At 62.4% G+C, this 14079-nt stretch overlaps 1 protein-coding gene across 2 annotated transcripts in view; it reads left to right on the top strand.

The window, feature by feature from the left end:
- Positions 1 to 14079, top strand: part of OSBPL5 (oxysterol binding protein like 5) — a 60332-nt gene that overhangs the window by 26873 nt on the left and 19380 nt on the right. For both annotated transcript variants that reach the window (XM_021082639.1, XM_021082638.1), the window contains exons 2-7: positions 3143 to 3299; positions 5016 to 5098; positions 10616 to 10696; positions 10932 to 11033; positions 12277 to 12480; positions 13184 to 13268. In XM_021082639.1, the coding sequence (XP_020938298.1) occupies positions 3164 to 3299; positions 5016 to 5098; positions 10616 to 10696; positions 10932 to 11033; positions 12277 to 12480; positions 13184 to 13268 (691 nt within the window). In that variant the 5' untranslated portion in view covers positions 3143 to 3163. The remainder of the gene's footprint in view (positions 1 to 3142; positions 3300 to 5015; positions 5099 to 10615; positions 10697 to 10931; positions 11034 to 12276; positions 12481 to 13183; positions 13269 to 14079) is intronic.

Here is a 14079-nt window from a genome sequence, read left to right as displayed (position 1 = left end):
GCCAAGGGGAGCGGGGGTGGGGTGGGGGCCGGGGGCTGGCTTGGCCTTGGGTCTGAGCAGGGGCCGCCGTGGCTTCCCTGCTGAGCTCAAGGCTGGCAAACCTTCTTCCACAGGCGCGGGCCGGGGCTGGGCAGTCCCAGTCCACAGACACCTGCTCACTCCCATCAAGCTGGCCCCCTCCCGCCCCCCCTTCTCCTGCGTCCTGGCCTTGTACAAGCCCCCCTTAGGGCGCCCAGGCCTTGCAGGGTCCTCTCGGTGACTGATCTGGCAGGAAGAGCCAGGCAAAGCCACAGCGGAAGGTCCAGTCGGCCTCACTTACATCAGCAGGGCAAGGCTTTGGGCGGAACCAGCTGTGTACAGACGCACAAACATCCCCGTAACCAGGGTAACGGGAGGGGTGCTGCTGTCGTGGGGGCTCAGGCTGGCCATCCAAGGTCAGGGAGGCCGGTCAGGGCAGGTGGAACCCAGGCTTCAGGGGCCCCAGGGGTGGCCCTGGAGAGAACATGCCCTGAGCCCTTGGGCACCAGAGCCCAGGCCCAGGGCTTCCCGGCAGGCAGTGGGGACAGAGGGAGGGCTGCCCACCATGGGTGTGGTTGTTGCTGCTCAGCCGGGAGTCTGTTCCCTCATCCATCCACCCAGGCATCTTTCCCTCCCCCCGCCTCCCTCTTGGACCGGTTCGTAGGCGCCTGCGCCCCCGGGGTGCGAGCCTCCAGCATCCACCCAGAGGGGGGAGCCGAAGGCTGAGGGCGTGGTCAGCCGAGCTGAGGTTGACGGTCCTCCTGCCAGATCCTGGGCACAGGGCCTCCTTCCTCCGCTGTGCCAGGCGTGGTGGGACGCCTGGGACAGGAACTTGGAAATCGGCTTCAGACCAATCCTGGGCGCCTCTGAGTTTCCTCCCCGGACCCGCAGAGCCCAGGGTGTTTGCTGAGCTGCCTTCATTCACCCCAGAGCCCTCTGGGGTCCCCGAGGCCTGGAGAGATGCAGCAAAGGGGACAGATAGCCCCTGCTATATCCCTTCTGGAACTTGCATCCTATGGGGGGTGCAGTTAGCACAGAAGGAAGGCGGAGTGAACCCTCTGGTAACTTGCAGAATTCCGCGGAGACGCCGCACTGTGTGAGACAGAGAGGTGACAGCCCCCGGAAAGTGACATTTGACCTGAGGGTAGAATTCGAGAAGGATCCAGCCATAGGGACAGAACGTGGGCGAGGGCACTGGGGGACGTCAGAGCAGCGGCCCCCACAGACACAGGCTCGGCCCATTCAAGAAACAAAGGGGCCCAGTGTGGCCGGGGCAGAGTGGGTGAGAATGCCAGGCGGGAATGAGATGTGAGCAGCAGGCAGGATGCTGGACGCACTGACAAACAGGGACAAGGGGACAGAGGCCAGAGGGTGTTCTCAACCCAGTGTGGAGCCACCGGGAGAGGGGCTGGCTTTGCCTCTGAAATGAATGAAGCGGCATCTCCTCATCCTCAACCCCAACCGAGATGGGGCTTGGTCAACGGCAGCCAGGGGTGGGCTTTGGGCGGACCACGGGGCTGCATGTAGACCCTGAAGCCTTGCTGAGGAAGAGCAGCCCCTCCCTGTCTGAGCAGGTCAGGGGTGGCCTGCAGGGGCACCCGCAGGGTCTGGGGGGGGGGTGTCAGGACACAGAGGGGACACCCACTGGTGCACACCTGCACTGCATTCAGATCAGAGAGTGCTTGTGGTGGACCAGCAGGGCAGCCCTGTGAATGTCACCTTGGATGTGTCTGACTACTGGGCAGATGGGAAGAAAGGGGGAAGGGAAGTCAGGCTTCTCGGCTGACTGTCTAGAGAGATTCATGGAGGAGGACGGGGGGGGGAGGTCGGATGGGCAAGTGGGTAGATGGATGGATGGAGGGTGAATGGAGGATGGACGGATGGATGGGTGGGTGGGAGAATGGATGGATGGGTGGATGGATTGCTGGCAAATGGGTGGATGGATGGATGGATGGATGGAGGATGGATGGGTGGGTGGATGGATGGCCGCCCACTCCTAAAGCTCTGCCCTGTTCTCCTCACCCACCTGTCGCAGCAGGAAAGGCTCTGTGTCTCTGCTGCCCCCTCGAGGAAGGCCCAGGGCCGTGGGAGAAAGTGGCGCCTTTGTCCTGGACTTGGTGGCAAGCCATCCGCCCACCCAGGGTGGTGGCAGACAGCACCCCTGAGCCTGGAGGAGAGATGAGTCTGGGCCTTTATGGAGCCCAACCTCAGGGAGTGGACAGAGCCCAGGATTTGGAACCAGATCCCCTGCTCTGCCAACACCTGCCAGGCCATGACCACAGGGCTAGGTCTTCAGCTCTTGGAGCCACACTTTTCTCATCTGTAAAATGGGCTGACATCAGTACACGGTGCCGACAGCTCAGGGCAGGGCGGCACGAGGGCAGGAGAGAGAGAGAACCGCAGAGCCGGGCAGTGGCAGGGCCTCTCCAGAGCTGCTCCTTCAAGTGGACGGACCCCCTGGCACTGGTTTGGGCAGTGCTGTGAAGGAAGCTCAACCAGGAGGGTGACATCTCGGGCTGACTTTGCCCCATGCACCTGCGGTTCTCTGCGGGTTAAGGCGCTTTGGGAGCAGGTATCAGAAACCTAGCAGAGGAGTGGAAGCCGAGGAGTCAGGTGACTGAAAGAGGGCGGAAGCGGGGGCGGGGGTGGTCTCGCCGAGTCCTCGGGGATGGGCAGGCCAGGTTCAGGGACACCCCCAGCGCCATGTCCCCTGGCCCCTGCGCTCTGGGGCTGCCCCGCCCCCCCACTCCCTCTCCCGGGCAGCTCCCCTGTGTGTATCTGTGGCTGTCTCCCCACCATGGTGCTCTGTCACCAGGGAGGGGAGGTCAGGGGCGGGGGAGGGACCAGCATGGGTCCATGACCCCTCTCAGCCCCCCTTCACTGTGGCTGGGGTCCTAGGGAGCCTGTTTGGACCTGGGAGGCGGGGTCCTGACACAGGCCCTGGCAAGCCTGAGCAGGGCCAGGCAGTGTTCCCTGGGCTGAGGGACCGCAGGTCCCCCGGGCCCTCCTTGTCCTGTTTCTGAGACATCCCCTGAGTGGGGGCCTGGCTGTAAGACAGGGTCCCCTGCCACACGGCCCTGCCTCGGGGCATAAGGTGTGACCTTGCTCTCCCGCTTCCTTCCAGAAGCCCCCCAGCGCCCACGCCATGAAGGAGGAGGCCTTTCTGCGACGCCGCTTCTCCCTGTGTCCGCCCTCCTCCACCCCCCAGAAAGTGGACCCCCGGAAACTCAGCCGCAACCTGCTCCTGGGAGGAGAGAATGACCTCTACCCTCTGGGTCCAGGTCAGCGTGCTCGCTCGGGGGCCCGGTCGCCGGCGCGGGGACCTGCGCCGTCTGCGCTTCGAGGTCGGCTGTGTGGCCTCGGGCAGGTCCCTTCCCCTCGCCGTGCTCCCACCCCAGCCCCCAGTGCTGGGTTAATACCCGCCAGTCTGAGCTGAGCCTGCTCTGCCGTGTCTGCGGCCACTGTCCCCAGGAGCCCTGTCCTTCCTCTGGTGCCCCAGGGAAATGGAAGGAGGACCCTGGGAGGCCTCTGGCCCACCCTGCTCCCGCCACCTGCTTTGGGGCCGAGGAGGGACCCTCCTGGTCCCAGCATCCATCCTGCCCCTGGAGGAGACCAGGACAGGGACGGGCGATGAGCCGTAGGACCCGAGGGGCTGCCAGGACCACCCACCCAAAGTCTCCTCCGGCAGATGGGGAACAGGCTCCGTGGGGGGGCCTAGTCCAGGTCCACAGCAGGCGAGGCCCGGGAAGTAAAGCCAAAGCCGACGCCCATCCCTGCCACGCAGGCCCCTTGGGAGCAGGGGGAGGGGGGAAGGACTGGTCCCAGCTGGCAGATATTGGGTCGCCAGAGCACCAGCCCAAGCAGCGCAGGACCAGGTGGCAGGGCCCATGGGCAGGGCGAGGAGGCAGCATGGACCAGTTGAGGGAGAGCAGCTGGGGCCCGGCTTCCGACCGCCAGGGAGCCGGCACCCAAATTGGGAAGCTGCCTCCGATGGGCGTGGGCCAGGCCCCCAAGACGGTGCCTCAGTCCAGAGCACCTTCGAGAAAGGGGCTTGCGCGTGGAGGGCACCCCCATGCTCACCACCCAGCCCGGCTTCGGTCAGGGCTCGGGGAGGCAGAGCAGAGGGCAGAGAAGCTGGACACCCCCCACCCTCCCTGCCACCTGCCCCAGGGGCGCCTGGGCCTGCAAGACAGCGTCACTCCCCCAGGTCACCGCGCTGGCCCTTCTGCAGAGCACAGCCCCCAGCCCCTTCCCAGGGCTCTGGGGTCTGCAGACCCCCCAGGCCCCTCTTCTCGCCTCCCGCTCAGGGCGGTCCTCCCCCGAGTCGGGACCACCTCTGCTTCAGCGCAGGGACCTGGCTGTAAGCCACCAGCCATAAGCAGCCAGGGGCAGGAAGCAGGTGGGCGTGGCCCTCAGGTGGCCTCACGGCTCCTCTGAGACCTCGCCCTCTTCTTCCTCCCTGGAGCTTCAGGAACCAGCTGCAGAACAAACAGAGCTACAGAAGGGGCAGCGCCCCTCAGGATGGGACCAGACACCCCTGCCTCCCTTCTTCCTCCTCAGCCAAGCTGGAGAGGAGCTGCACGCCTGCCCGGGAGGGTGCGGGGACCGTGCCGGCCACCTCCCTCCAGGAGTCCAGCACGCAGGGCGATGGAGTTCCCGCCAGAGGATTTGGGGTGTGGGAGGTGGCCAGGGGTTCCCAGCACCCTGAACCTGCCTGGGCCCTGCATCCTTCCCCTGAAACAGCGGTGAAGAGCCCAAAGCACAGGCCACGCCAGCACCTCGACACCCCGGCAGGCTCCTCCCAGCAGTCACACCCCCCTCTGGGCGGTGACAGTGACACCCCCTCCCGACATGACGCTGGCTGGTGTGGATTCGATCTCTGGGGCAGTGTCCCGCCGGGGCTGGCTTCCTGCCCTGCCTGCCACGTGCGCAGGCAGCCAGCAGAGGAGCCGCCCGGCTGCCGTGCCCAGGTCCTCACTCTGGCCACTCTCTTGCAGGGAAGGACATGGAGCCCAACGGCCCGTCACCACCAAGGGACGAAGGGCCCCCGACCCCAGGCTCTGCCACCAAGGTGCCGCCGGTAAGAGGTCCCCGTGGGAGGACGGGGGTCGGAGGCACAGAGCTCGCTCGTTGGGTGTTTCATCAAAGCCGCCTTCCCGGAGTGACGTGGCACCAGGAGGCAGGGCCCGGGGAAGGCTGCGGCCGCCAGGTGGCCTTCAGGGACAGAACCTCACCCGGGGCTAAGGGAGGCCCCAGGGCCCTTCTGTCCTAGGGAGACCCGCCCAGGTGTGAGCTGTCCCCTTCCTCCTCTGCCTTTGCCTGCGCTGTGCCCTCCCCCGGGGGACCCGACTTCTGGAAACACGCACATGTGCGCACACGCACACACACGGAGACACAGGGCTACACACACACACACACACACACACACACACAGAGCCTCTTCTTCCCAGTCTGGCCCCTCCCAGCTCTGGCCCGCTGGGCCCCGCCGGGCAGAAGCTTCAGTCCAGGGAAGGTGCCAGGGCTGGGGACACAGGTGTGGCATCGTCAACACACCCTTCCCCGCGAAGGGTCTCAGCCCGGGGGACCACGGCCCCCGGATTGGAGGCCCCGGGTCTGGCTGTGGACGGGGTCGGTGCACAGAGAGGCCGGTTCTCCCTGGCTCGGACACCCCGTGGGGCCCAGAGCTCCCCTGGGACCCCACGCCCTCCTCCGTCAGACAGGGGGCTGGTCGTGGTCTCCCGGTTTTGCCTGGGTCCCCCTCCAGAGAGGCAGAAGCCAGGCCTGTCGTGGTCCCCCTCCCACAAGACGGAGTTTCCCCAGCTCGGCCCCCAGGACAAACAGCTGCTGGGAGAGCACCTGCATTTGTGTGTGTGTGTGTGTGATTTTAACTTAAAATTTTTTTAATTTCAGTAACATGCACATAACACACAATTTACCCTCCGAAGCATTTTTCAGGGCGCAGCTCAGTGGCATTAAAATACATCTTGTGTCGCCATGAGCACCATGCATCTCTAGAACGTTCTCATCTTGCCAGATTGACACTGGCTCCTCGCCTCTCCTCCTCACCAGCCCCCTGTTCCCACCCTCCTGCTGTCTGTCTGTCTCTGTGCATTCCATGCCCCCAGGGACCTCGCGGAAGCGGAAGCCTGTAGGGTCATCCTTCCAGGTCTGGCTTCTTTCACTCAGTTTCAACGTCCTCAGAGTTCACCAGGTTGTAGCCTGGGCCAAAATTTTCTTCCTTTTTAAGGCTCATCATAGTCCATTGCGTGGTTGGACCACATCGTGTTTACCCGTCACCTGTCCATGACGTGTTAATTTTTTTGAGATACAAGTTTATTTTATAAAAATGTCGGTAACACGGTCATTTCGTGTTCAGTATGCCGCAGAGCAGTAAACCCAGTAACACCACAGCCAATGTTGGCAGGAACGCTGGGCTCGGAGATCAGATCTCCTTCCCTCAGTAACTGGGCACCCCCGCCCTACAAGACCTGCTCTAATGCGGGGGCTGCGGATGCGGTTCTGGCTCAGACCAAGTCCCTCCCTCCCGGAGCTGAGGTCCTAGAGGAAGACAGGTGCCGGGCAGAACGAGCGAGTCTGGAAGCCAGCTTGGCACACCCCCAGCTGCCTAAGACCCGCGTGGGGTTGTTTTAAAGAGCACTGCGTGGAGTTCCCGCTGTGGCACAGCGGGTTAGGGATCTGGTGTTAGCTCTACATCAGCTCGGGTCACTGCAGAGGCTTGGGTTCGACACCTGGACGGGTGCAGAGGGTCAAGGATCCACCATTGCTGCAGCTGTGCTGTCGGTGGCAGGTGCAGCCCGGATTTGATCTCTGGCCTGGGAACTTCCAAGTGGCTGCAAGAAAAGGGCATGGCTTGGGGAAAGATACAAACTCTAACACACAGAAGACAAGTCTATTAAATACAGTAACATTAGATGTTACCTAATACATAACACAGTATGATCTAGTGTAATACAATGTAAGATAATATATTAGATTGTAACATAAACCATTCTTTATATACACACGTTTGTATGTGCAGATATTATAAGTGTGTTCATGAGACAAAATTCAACTAGCAGGTAAGTCACCATTTGAAGTGAACAATTCAGTGGCATTTGGTGCATTCGCCATATCAGGCAACCACCACCTCTCCTCACCCCAAACTGAAGCCCCATCAGCAGTCACTCCCCACCCCACGCAGAGCCCCTGCACCCGCTACTCTGCTTTGCGTCTGTGGAAGCGGGGGGGCATTTCTGTTCCAATGTTCTGGACATTTTGTATCCAGAGAGTCATGCAAGCTGTGGTTTTGGGGAGCAAGGCGCCTTTCCCCGAGCGTATCATGTTCTGAGCCCATCCAGGCGGGGCGGGGGCCAGCCCCTCTTTCCCTTCTCAGAGCTGAGCTGGACCACACAGTCGGCTTGTCTGCCCATCGCTTGGGGGACACTCGGGCTGCTTCCACGTTCCTTCTGTTGGGAACCGAGCCGCTGTGAACATGTGTATACAAACGTCTGAGTTCCCGTTTTCAGGCCTTTGGGGTTTCTACCTGAGAGTGGAGTTGCTGGGCCTCCTGGGAATTCTGTGGCAAGATGGCATTCTAGAAGGTTCCCTATTTGACTTTTTGAGGAAGCGCCAGACTCTTCCCAGCAGCTGCCCCGTTCTTCAGTCCCACCTCACAAGAGGGTTCCCACCGCTCACATCCTCATTGCCCAGCAGTTTCTCCTCCTTTTCAACCAGCCCTGCAGCCGCCCAGGGTGTGAAGTGAGAGGGTTTGAGTTCTGCCCCCCCGAAGGCTGACGCTGCTGCACCTTTTTACCAATTTTTTTTGCTTTTTAGGGCCATACCTGCAGCGGATGGAGGTTCCCAGGCTAGGGGTCCAATCGGAGCTATAGCTGCCGGCCTGCACCACAACCACAGCAACGCCGGATCCGAGCTGCCTCTGCGACCTACACCACAGCTCACAGCAACGCTGGATCCTTAGCCCACTGAGCGAGGCCAGGGATCAAACCCTTGTCCTCAGGGATGCTAGTCAGGTTCCTTACTGCTGAGCCACCATGGGGACTCCCTTTTCTTCATTTTATCTTTTCACTTTCTTATGGCCCGTCTGTGTGTCTCCTCTGGAGAAGCCTCTCCCCAAGTCCTTCCCCGCCTTTGAATCGGGTCCCTTTTACTTGTCAGGTTGTAAGTTTTTTCTCTATTCTGGATCCTCGATCCTGGTCAGATACACGAACGCACACGCGTTCTCCCATTCTGTAGGTCATCCCGGATGACTCTTTTAAAGGAACTTTCAGGAGCTCCCATTGTGGCTCAGCGGGTTAAGAACCCAGCTGGGATCCGTGAGGATGTGGGTTCAATCCTTGGCCTCAATCAGTGGGTTAAGGACCCAGCGTTGCCATAAGGTACGGCAGAGGTCAGAGGCATGGCTTAGACCTGGCATTGCTGTGGCCGTGGTGTAGCCTGGCAGCTGCAGCTCCAATTTGGCCCCTAGCCTGGGGTCAGTTCGTATGCCACAGGTGTAGCCCTAGTAAGAAAAAGAAAGTAATGAAAATAAAACATGTAAAGGCACTTTCAGAGCTGTCCGATGGCCTGGCGGTTAAGGATCCAGCATCATCACTGCTGTGGCACGTGGCACAGGTTCAGTCCCTGGCCTGGGAACTGCCACGTGCCTCGGACGTGGCCAGAAATTTTTTTAGATGAAAAAATAAAGGAACTTTCGTAGGCCACACGCTCCTGGTCAGAGCCCAGCGTTTATGGGTCTGAACGGCATCCCTCGTTTCTGAGGGTCATTCATCACTCCGCCTTGACGTCGGTGGCCCGAGGGAGTGGGCAGGAGGGCGGAGCCGGCTGGTGGGCCCGCAGGGTGCTGGGACAGAGGCGTGGGAGGCTCCGACTCCAGCACTGGGCGGGGGCTGCAGTGACCCCACCCAGTGGCGCTGCAGGGCCCAGGAGCAGAGGGTGGCAGGGCTGTCCCATCCCCAGTCTGCCCCTCATCTCCTCTGCTGCCCCCTTTAGCCGCATCTGGAGGAAAGCTGGGCCGTGGGGAGTGGGCAGAGGGCTCATTCATTCATTCAGCTACTTACTCATTCAAGATGCTGGGGGAGCTCCCAGCTGCCAGGGCCAAGGGGCTGCCGGGGTGACGCCAACCCCACGGGAGCTCTGGCATCTGTGCGGCTGTGACCACAGAGAGTGCCGGGTGGGCAGGGGTGGGTGGTGGTGTTGGGGTCTGCTGCCAGCGGAGTGATCAGAGCCGTCCTTACTCTGGGGAAAGAGCAGGGGTTGCTTGACAACAGGGAAGAGCATTAGGGCAGGGGAACAGCATGTGCTAAAGTAGCTGGGGGCACCAGGCAGAGAATCCCCGCCCGGCCTACAGAGGTTGTCACCCCGCCAGGGTCCTGAAGGACTGGTTCCTTCTCATCGCCCCCTACCCCCCCAGCTGAGGGGCTGCTCCGAGAGCAGATCTCCCATTCTTCCTAGGAATCTGGGATGTCTTTCCTCGGAGGGGCGCCCCCACCCCCCCACCAGGGTAAGACTGCCTGGGTTCAACCCCAGCTCAGCCCTTCACGAGCTGTGTGACCTCAGGCAGGTTCTGAGCCTCTCTGTGCCACAGCCTCCTCACCTGCAGGGAGTGGTAAGAAGCTGCAGTGGTTCACAGATGCACACACATACTCCCCACCGTTGTCTGTGGCCAGCCTGTCTCGGTTCTAACCCCAGCCCCCGAGGCCACGCCTGGCACGTGGTGCTGTGGGGACAACCAGCCCACCGGCCAGTTCAGGTCCCTGGGGACAGAGCACGGCAGGCCAACTCTTGCAAAGGACCAGAGAGGGAGCATTTTAGGCTCTGGAGAACTTGATGCTCCCGTTAAATTTAAGCACATGCATCCCCGGACAGCACGCCAGCGAACCGACGTGGCCAAGGCTGAGACCTCAATCTCATGGCATTGTCACATCTCACGTTGATGGTTTTTGTCCCCAGCCCCTGGAAAACCCATCCTGGGCTTGCAGGTGGCGCACAGCCTGTGGTCCTGGCTTCCTCCCCGCTCCCCACCCGGGCCTCAGTTTCCCATCCATAAAAGGACCAAGGCCCTTTCCACCCCCAGAGGTCTGAATGCGGCTGCCCAGCGGGCCTGGCCAGCTGTGCCCTCTCCTGGGTCCGGCCCTCCCTCCTCCCCGCAGGCGCGGGCGGGCTCAGGAGAGGGCCGGGGCCTTGGCTCCTGAGCAGCGCTGTCAGGGCACCCTGCATGGGGTCCCATGGCACATGTGGGCCCTCCCTGCCTGGGGGCTGAGGACACGGTGGCGACTAAGAGCGACCCCTCCCGATCACCGCGGGGAAGGTCCCATTGCCGTGAGCCCAGCGCAGGCCCCCAGGGAAGGGCCCACCTTCGACTCTCCCTACAGGGCGGCGCACCCCAGCTCTTGTTCATGCGCTCACTCACCTCGGGCTGTTTCCTCCATCCCCCCGCGTCCCTGGAAATGCCAGTGACCCGGGCACGGGGCAGGGGGCTGCCAGGTGCCTTTCTCCTGCTTCCTGCACCCCCCGGCACCACCCCCTCCCCGGGCCGCACGCCCCTTCCCTTCTCCCCCTACCTGAGTCTCTCCCGCAGGCAGAGTACAGGCTGTGCAGTGGGTCCGACAAGGAATGTGTGTCCCCAACAGCCAAGGTCACCAAGAAGGAAGCTCTCAAGGTGGGCCCGGGGAGGGGGCACAGGTGTGTCGTGTGGGGTGCTCGGGCACCCAGGCCTGCCAGAGGGAGGGGATAGACTGCAGCCTGGCCACCTCCTTGGCCCCCCTGCCTCTCCACCCCCTGCCCCCATCCTCGTCCCCCGGCTGGACCGTGAAGGCCCCCACGGGTGGGAGACGCCAGGGAGGGCCAGCCGGGGGCCTTGTGCCTCAACCCCCCTGCGGGCATCCTGGGCGCAGGCGCAGAAGGAGAGCTACCGCCAGGAGAAGAAGCGTGCCACCAAGCAGCTGCTGAGCGCCCTGACCGACCCCAGCGTGGTCATCATGGCCGACAGCCTGAAGGTGAGCAGGACGCCTCGGCTCCGCCGGGAGGGCTCCCCGGGGGCACGCAAAGCCACCAGCCGCTCGGGGGTCAGTTAGCCACAGTGGTTGCTGCAAAGCTCCATCAGGGTCCTGGGGCTGCCCCAACAAAGGGCCCCACGCAGGTGGCTTAAAACAAGAAAGTGGTGCCAGGTCCAGAGGCCAGTGTCTGAGGTCAAGATCCTGGCAGGGCCAGGCTCCTTCCTGAGGCTGTAAAGGAGGGTCCTTGCCAGCCCCTCTCAGCTTCTGGGGCCCCAGGCATTGCTGGGCTCGTGGCCGCATCCCCCCAGTCTCTGCCCCACAGACACCTGGCCTCCCCAGTGTCTCTGTGTCTATAGGGACACAGTCACTGGACCAGGACCCGCCCTGTGCCAGCGTGACCTCGTCTTCAGTTGGTCATGTCCACAGAGACCATATTTCTCTTTCTTTCTTTTTTTTTTTTTTTTTTTTTTTTTGTCTTTTTGCCTTTTCTAGGGCTGCTCCCACAGCATATGGAGGTTCCCAGGCTAGGGGTCGAATTGGAGCTGTAGCCACCGGCCTACACCAGAGCCACAGCAACGCGTGACCTATACCACAGCTCACGGCAACGCCGGATCCTTAACCCACTGAGCAAGGCCAGGGATCGAACCTGCAACCTCATGGTTTCTGGTCAGATTTGTTAAGCACCGCCACGATGGGAACTCCGAGAGACCCTATTTCTAACTAAGGTGAAGGTCCCGACCCTCTGGGTCCCAGGCTGCCCGTGGAGCCTGTGATGAGGAGAGGAGGGAGACTCGGGCCTCAGGGGACTGGACCTGTGTTCGGACCTCGCTGAGGCACTGAGTGATTCCTCAGCCCACAAGCCTCAGTTTGCCCTGCCAAACAATGGGCACAGAGCTGCTGCACCCAAGGCTGCTGTGCGAGGCAGAGGAGACAAGTGGGCTGGGGAACTTGGTTGTCTGCAGAGCCCTGGGGGCTTTTTTTTTGGCTCCACAAAAGCATGGATACACAACGCGCTACAGAAGTTCCCTTATGGCCTGTGGGTTAAGGGCCTGGCATTGTCACTCCTGTGGCTCAGGTTCCATCCCCGGCCCAGGAGTTTCTACACCCTGAGGGTGCGCCCAACCCCCAAATCTAACCGAGAGCTCCGCCCGCAGCCCAGAGCCCCGTGCACCCTCCCCCGACCCCCGCCGTCCCGATGCCTGTGGGTCCCGCGCAGGCACCAACGGCAGCGCCCTCCCCGCAGATCCGCGGCACCCTGAAGAGCTGGACCAAGCTGTGGTGCGTGCTGAAGCCCGGCGTGCTGCTCATCTACAAGACGCCCAAGGTGGGCCAGTGGGTGGGCACGGTGCTGCTGCACTGCTGCGAGCTCATCGAGAGGCCCTCCAAGAAGGACGGCTTCTGCTTCAAGCTCTTCCACCCGCTGGACCAGTCCGTCTGGGCTGTGAAGGTACCGCGGTGCCGGGCCAGGCTCAGGAGGGCCGGGCCAGGAGAGGGCCCCGTGCAGGGAAGGGGTGGGGGACGGTGCTGTGCGGGAGGGTCGGGGGGCTCGTCCCGGGGCTACCAGTTCCAAGGGTGAGGTCTCTCAGGGGTCTGGGGGTCAGATGTGGTCAGTGGCCTTCCGTGGGGGGGTGGGGGTGGCAGCGATTCAGGGCCTGGTGACCATGGGATCAGGTCACACCTGGAGGGGCAGCTGCTTGTAGCACAGACCTCACCTCTCATTCCCCAGGGGGCTGCCCAGCCCAGGACTAAAGGGGTCAGGTTGCCGGGTGACCTCCAGAGTGCCCAGTTAAACTTGGATTTCAAAGGAAGAGCAAAAATACCTTCTTCATAAAACTATGTCCCAAATATGCAGCTATATGTGTTATATATGTGTGTTATATATAGTTTTTCTGAGGCTCAAATTTAACTGGGCGTCCTGGATTTATTTGCTCATGCCGATTCTGGCCACGCTAAAGTGGGGGCTCAGAGCTGGGGAGCGGAGGGTGGGAAGCTGCCTGCTCACCGCCTGCTGCCCGTGTGGCCAGGTGCGCCACCCCACCTGGGTGTCCTGAGAGAGGTGTCCCTATGTGCCTGAGTGTGTGTCCACGTGACCCCACCCCCTCCCCATGGCTGGCTGTTCCCTCCCTTGATGCGGGTCTCTGCCCCCACAGGGCCCCAAAGGTGAGAGCGTGGGCTCCATCACGCAGCCCCTCCCCAGCAGCTACCTGATCTTCAGGGCCGCCTCGGAGTCTGATGGTGAGTTCTCACCTGCCCTGTGGGTCTCCAGGCCCCCACCTGAAGCAGGGGGCCCCCACCCGTGGGGTTTAGGCCAGGTGCATGGGGCCCCAGTTCAGGCCCTTCCGCCGCGATCCAAGGAGGCAGCCTGACGTCAAGGGGACAAGCCCTCCCACCAGCACCCTCTCTGAGCCTCTGTTCTCCACGCCTCCACCCTGTGCAAACCGTGACTAGTCACCTGGCTCTGATTGCTCTGAGAATCTGTGACCCTGTTTGAAGCCAAGAGATAGCAGTCGTTGGGCGCCAACCACACCCCCGGGTGCTGCTGTTATCATGCACACTTGGCACGTGGGGAAACAGCTTCCCGCTGGAAAGCGCTGGGGCCGGGGAGGGATGCGCGGTTCCAGAATCACCGCATGAGATTGGCGCGCCCTCTAGTGGCTGCGTCGAGGAAAGGCGGCTGCCCCGCCCAGCGCCCTTCCCCGAGCCCTCAGGGCCGGCGCGCCTCCCAGGGACCCTCGGTGGTCCAGGGCGGGCAGGGCCCTGCCCGAGGCAGCCTGGCCCGACCGCCGGGCTCCAGCCCACCCGGCTTGGAGCTTGGGGTTGACAGCCGTCCCGCCACGCTGCCCCCTGCAAGCCTCCACGGTGTCCGGCGCTCCTCGAGCACCACCCTCATTGCCCCAGCCTCCTACTGGGTGCCGGGCCCCACGTGGGCCCCGGGATGGACAGGGTAGCTGGTGCCCCCATGGAGGCTGCAGTCTTGTGTGAGAGACGAGCAGCAAACCATCAGACAAGGCCGGTTAGGCTGAAGCATGAGCTGAGTCCACGATGG

The sequence above is a fragment of the Sus scrofa genome, chromosome 2 (genome assembly GCF_000003025.6).
Source record: "Sus scrofa isolate TJ Tabasco breed Duroc chromosome 2, Sscrofa11.1, whole genome shotgun sequence".
Lineage (NCBI taxonomy): Eukaryota > Metazoa > Chordata > Mammalia > Artiodactyla > Suidae > Sus > Sus scrofa.
The sequence above is the reverse complement of the archived record's forward strand: the minus strand, read 5'-3'. Positions and strand labels throughout refer to the sequence as shown.